The sequence below is a fragment of the Ambystoma mexicanum genome, chromosome 6p (assembly GCF_040938575.1).
Source record: "Ambystoma mexicanum isolate Mex_15411 chromosome 6p, UKY_AmexF1_1, whole genome shotgun sequence".
NCBI lineage: Eukaryota > Metazoa > Chordata > Amphibia > Caudata > Ambystomatidae > Ambystoma > Ambystoma mexicanum.
The window spans coordinates 1,506,980,862-1,506,986,861 of NC_090935.1; the positions used below are offsets into that span (position 1 = coordinate 1,506,980,862).

Below are 6,000 nucleotides of genomic sequence, written 5' to 3' on the forward strand. Positions count from 1 at the left end.
CTGTTACATTTGAAAACAAGGCAAGATTTTTGGTATTAAGAATTCAATCAAAAGAAGAAATGAGAGAAAAGAAAAAAATGGAAGAAAAGAAAAAGGGGGAGGGGAATGGGAAGAAAGAAAATAATCATCATGAGTTTCTTTATCTTATGAGTATCAAAATCTAAAATGCTTGGAGCATAGAAAAATTAGATTTTACCTAATAGTGTTATTTTCTAATTCAATACGTGGCTTTTCAGCATGTCAAAAATCATGGGCTCAATCCGAGCCTGCCGAGTAAACTTCAGATAATTAGTTTGATATTAACTCTAATATTGCGTGTCTATATGGGTCAGAGTAGATTTCATTTGTGCTCGTTAATTTAGTTAAATCCAAATGTGATATGAGATATTGTTCATAAACGTATCAGCGTATGTTACATCTATAAGTGTAGTGTCGTTCAGTTAGTCCAAAAGAAGCGCTATGCAAGAGAGAGAGAGTGATAATTAAGTAACCACCCCCTTACTATTCACTTTCTAAACACTTCTGTGGTACAAATAACTGCCACTTGATGTGTGCAGGTGGAATATATAGTGGCAATATATGCCATCTGATACCAGTGGTTAATATAGCTGACACATGCAACACTGCAAATACAACTTTAAATAGGTCAATATTTACTGAGACTTACATTCACATCAGCCACACTCAGCATGTGCACAGTGTGAGTTCTGCAATCAAAATGAGAAAAGTGGTCCAAATGGTGGCTTTTAAACTTAACAAAATCAGTAGCACAAATATAGTAAGCAAAATACTAATATAGACAACACATTTTCACGGCAACCTATCACAGGCAAGTACATAATTACAACAGTAACACCAACCAATACATACAAAACTTGCAGCTCTAAACACCTTCTTGTAGCCAGGGATAAACGTAAATTATTTAGCAGCTACAAAGCAGACATTAAAAGATATCTGTAAAAGTTCAAATGAGACAAGGTTAGAGGTGAGGACATGGAATCAGAAATACGTGTAAAATTGTGTGTTCTAAAATACACAACATAATATGATTATTGCAGAGAAATGTATGGCTTAATATTCGTGGCTATTCTTAAACACCCGTTGAAGTTATTTGTTTAGTTGCCACGGTTATTTAGAAAAACAAACAAAAATATTTTTCCTGCACTCCTAAGCCCTCATCAAGTGACCCCAAAATGTATGCAACCTCTCCCGGCTCCCCTGATGTCCTCCTTACCTCCCCTGCCCTATCCCATTCACCCTATAACACTCAAACATCTTTGATGCAGTTTTGATCAAAATGTCAGATAGCCACAGCTATGCAATCAGGAAAAATAAATAATGTACCATTGCTCTGTAGATAGCTGTACTAACACAGGGCCCTGATAGCTGCAATTCCATGTGGCAGGCAGTGATATCTACTGCCGTAGCCACGGATACACTGTCTAGTCATTGCCATAATCCTTGTGTGTGGTTTGCCCAATCACATCGCTTGTACGATAGCCATGGCTGTACATTTTTTGGGAGGAAACAAATTACAAATGTATATATGTGTGTATTTGGTACTCCTTATATTTAGCATTTTGAGATACATAGAGTATAAGAGAAAATGGCAGAACAGTACGGAAGCATAAATACATTCTGTAGCGAAAGAGTGGGTGGGTATTGAACAAGCGGGGTGGGCGTAGACTGCCAAAGGGTACAGAATTTATGAGTAGACTGTTTGGATAGAGAAAGGCATGGTGGGGGCACAATACTAGTACTAAAGATGTAAGTCCAGTGAGTACATGGGGAGAAATCAGGGTTAGGTAGGAATGCAGAGAATAAAGAGGCAGCGAGTATACTGCGTGGTTGGGGTAGTAAGGATGAGGGAGACGTTGAGTGAATGCACAGAAACTGGGATACAGTATATGCGCAACGGTACAGACACTAGCCATGTCTACAGTAATATGTGCACAGGGATTATGTCATAATATGCACTTTTCAGTCTGTAAAAAAAAAGAAAATATAATTACCTAGAGAACATACTTTATGAAACACAATTACTTACAGTTCTACACACAAGTTTAATCTATTTGACCCTCATAAGTGGATTTATTCCAAGGAAGAAGTGCACTGAAAGTTTAGGACAAGTGCAAGGAAAGAAACATTTAACCTCAGTAACCCGTGTACAAAAAGGGAAATAGTTGAATATGAATGCCGTTATTTGAAGCCTTGCTCTAAGATAACTTGTGCTCATTTATTAGGCAACATGCCCAGAGGGAGCTGTCAGATTCCTCACAACTAGAGCAGAGTCAGTCCCGGTTACTGCATGGATAAGAGTCCAAATGACTACTGTGTCACTGGCCATGGGTTTGGTCATGGTCAATAATTTTTCACCCCCGATGACACTATAGCTGTAAAAATATATATTTTTAAAAACTATAATCGCAGGGCACGGGTATGGAACTACACTTACCCTCGGCTATCCATAGTCTTGTATAACTGTGGTTATTGGGAAAATTAACACAGGGAAAACAAATGCCTCCCAATCCACCCAGACCCTCACCAAGTGTTCCCCTACTCTGTGCCTGGTCCCCACACACCCTTGATGGCCTCCTATCGTCCCCTGCCCTCTCTCATTCCCCCAGAACGCACACTGTTTTTGTGACACAGTTTCCTATGAAATGTCACTTATTCACAGCTATAGCCGAAGCTATTGAAAGCTTTGTATTACTAACTCAGTCCCTAAATCACCTCACACTGTACTTGGTGTCCTCCAGCCAACGCCCCGCCCCCCAACCTCTTGCCTAATCACATGTGCATATTTTGTGGCCTGCAAATGGCTTTTTTCCTGCGTTTTATTTTCCGATATTCTCGGCTATACCAGTGGCTACCTCTCACATCGAGGAAAAAAAAGGTGCAGCTGTTTCATTTATAAAAACACCCGGTTTTGCAGAAATCCCAGAGCTATAGCTATTTGGCAGAAGGGGTACCCCCTTCTCCACTAAATATTTAAAAAACTACCGGACATAATAACTCCAAACCAGAAAAAGGCCTCAAGTAAACGCTTCATGCCCTTGTTGTTTTTGACCTGGTCCAAATCCATCCAGAGGTTTGGGCTGAGTGGTCTGGCAAAAAAGTACAATTTTTGCCTAAGGGAAAATTAATGGGAAGTAGGCCGCAACTTTGATTTTATTTTTATTGCTCCTTATTAACTTTTTCATTTTATAGCAAATCTTTACCAAACATTGCAGTCTGGTGGGGCCCGTGCATCTGCATAGTTATATTAGGTGAAGCTGAAGTATTGGATTAAGAATCTATTAGGCCTGACGTAAAGATGGAATGGACAGGGCAGAGGGCAAGAAATGGCAATTGTCAATGGTTTTTTATCTTGTCAATGTTTCAATGTTGGTGGGTAAGGTGCTTTGGTGTCAGAGTACTAAAAAAAGCACTGGAGTAGAGATTGGTACTAATTGCTCTAAGAAGTCATTTAGGCCAATCACCATGTGCATTTTTAAGATACTATACCCTTTAAATATATGAATCAGTTCCAGAAACAAACTACAATCTCGATATAGAAGCCATATGTCAATCTAATACATGTGTATGCCATTTTATTTATTTCGGTATGACAATTCATGTTGCTATAAAAAGAGAAATACATTTAAAAAGAAATTGTTGGAAATCTGACATCTGTTTTTTTTTGGGTCACAGGCTCTTTTCCAACATACTCCTGCGTTGAATGCAGCCAGCACTTCCAGTTCGAGTTTCCCTATGAATCACATGTACGATTTCGCTGTCCGAAGCGAGCACCCAACAAGGAAGCCACAGATGAAGAGAACATCAAAGACACAAAGGAGCAACACCAGTTAAAGAACATCCTCTCAATGGGCAGCAAGTACCACAAATGCAATTCCTACCCAAATCAGCCACAGAAGGAGAACCACAAGCCAACTACAGACTTTCATAATCTGGCTAGGGACATGGAGAACCGGGCCCCTTCTTTGTCTCCTCGGAACAGCCAAGAGAAGGACACCAGCTTAGAGAGCCATCCAAAGGGCAAAAGGAAATATGAGGAGCTTGGGGAGAATAGGGGACGGGGATTGGACACTTTAGGGAGGGTCTACCACCAGGACAGATCCAGTCTGATCCCCTCCAAGGAAGGCCACATGTCTAGCCTTCAATCATTACGGACCAGCACCTTCTACAATATGGAGGAGAAGGAACAGCTAATCTTTGGATCCTCCAACCCAGCAGCATGTGAGGGCAAGAGGAGCGCATTTGTGGAAGTCAAAAAAGCCCTGCGGGTGGCTGAAGCTGAAGATGGTGGCACAGAGGCCAAGGGCAGTACCCTAGCAGCCAATCCAAGCAACACAAACAGTCCCACTGGAAACAAGCTGCTAACAGTGCGCTCAAATAACCAGATGGTGAGCTTAGGCAGTGCTTTTGCCAGTGTGTCATCTAACGTTGGGGGCACACATGAGCAGCGGCAGGAAAGAAAGAGTGCTTTCTCACAGCCAGTACGATCCCTCACCTTCAGTCACACACCCCCATTACAGGCCATTGGGCAGAAGCTGGTGGTGGAAATAGACAGCCATTCTAACTCAGCATCACGGTTGTATCAGGGTGAACCCCTAGCTGTGAAGTTACACAGCACTGATCTGAATGCCAACTGCCCCTTGACAGTTGCCCCCAAGCAGAACCCTTTTGTCTATGCTACTACATTTTGGCCAAAGTCCTCCTCGTCCTCTGGGCAACTCCAGATGCAATTACCTTCTACTCTCACATTGCTGCCCCCTTCATTCACCTCTCTGTGCCTGCCGGCCCAAAACTGGTGTGCTAAATGCAACGCCTCCTTTCGGATGACTTCTGACCTAGTCTATCACATGCGGTCCCACCACAAGAAGGAATATGCAATGGAACCTATGGTCAAGAGGAGGAGGGAGGAGAAGCTGAAGTGTCCCATCTGTAATGAGTCGTTTAGGGAGCGCCACCACTTGTCCAGGCATATGACCTCTCACAACTGAGGTCAAATCAAGGCCAAGAGAACAAGCTGAAAAAAGCACAAGCTAATCAACAAATTGAAACCCCAGCTTCACAAAAAGAACTTACACTCCGAGACGTTTTGTGAAAACGAGGGTATTTTTGGGGGGTTGGTATTTCAATGCACACCTTTTTCACTGTCTAAAAGTACATTTCTAAAATGTCATTTATTGCAGCATATTGATGCATTTGTCATATGTTTCGTATTGAAATTTAAAAAACACATGTTAGATACAAGACACATATTAATTGGACTAATATAATGCTAATATGTACATTATGATAGGAAACAATCACAATGAATCCCATGTTGTCAAAAAGTAGGAGTACACATTGCAAGGTGTATTATACTGTCTTGTTGTACACTCAAATATGAAGTGATTATCTGTCATTCCATGCGAACACCTCTTTTCACTACCTACTAATCTTTTATTGTCACTGCGTGCCCTGCCATATCTGCTTTCTCCCTAACCTCATATTAATGACTTTTGTGGCTTTATTTAATGGTTAATACACATTTTGAAGATCCATTGATTTGTATTGATTCAATTGTTATATGTTAACCAGCCCAAGCAATGCTGTATTGAACTATCCCATGCCTGACATTGGCTGAACGTCTGCTGTGTGACATTGTTATGCAACTGAAGAGAGTCTTAGATTGACAGCCAGTGTATTACCTGTCAGCTTTCGAGAAGTCACAAGGAATCAATGACGCAGAGAGGAATGAACATATTGTTAGAATGGGCTACTCAGGTGCCATGTTTACCAGTTCCATGCAGACTTTTTGCGCCAGTCCAGTTTTTTTTCACACTGCATGCCGGGACTTGTGGGCCCACCCCTTTCAACGGGAAAAACAAAACTACCAGTTCCAGCATGCAATTGGAAGCAAAAACAAGGACTGGTTCGAGGTGTCATGCATGGAACTTGGAAACTTGGCAGGGAGGGGGCTAATCACTCTGTCAAGGGTCACGGAATGGC

At 41.6% G+C, this 6,000-nt stretch overlaps 1 protein-coding gene across 3 annotated transcripts in view; it reads left to right on the forward strand.

Annotated features, from left to right (window-relative positions):
* The window catches only part of PRDM8 (PR/SET domain 8), a 138,304-nt gene extending 132,752 nt beyond the window's left edge, over positions 1–5,552 (forward strand). For all 3 annotated transcript variants that reach the window (XM_069626352.1, XM_069626351.1, XM_069626353.1), the window contains exon 4: positions 3,694–5,552. In XM_069626352.1, the coding sequence (XP_069482453.1) occupies positions 3,694–5,006 (1,313 nt within the window). In that variant the 3' untranslated portion in view covers positions 5,007–5,552. The remainder of the gene's footprint in view (positions 1–3,693) is intronic.
* The last annotated feature ends 448 nt before the right edge of the window (positions 5,553–6,000 follow it).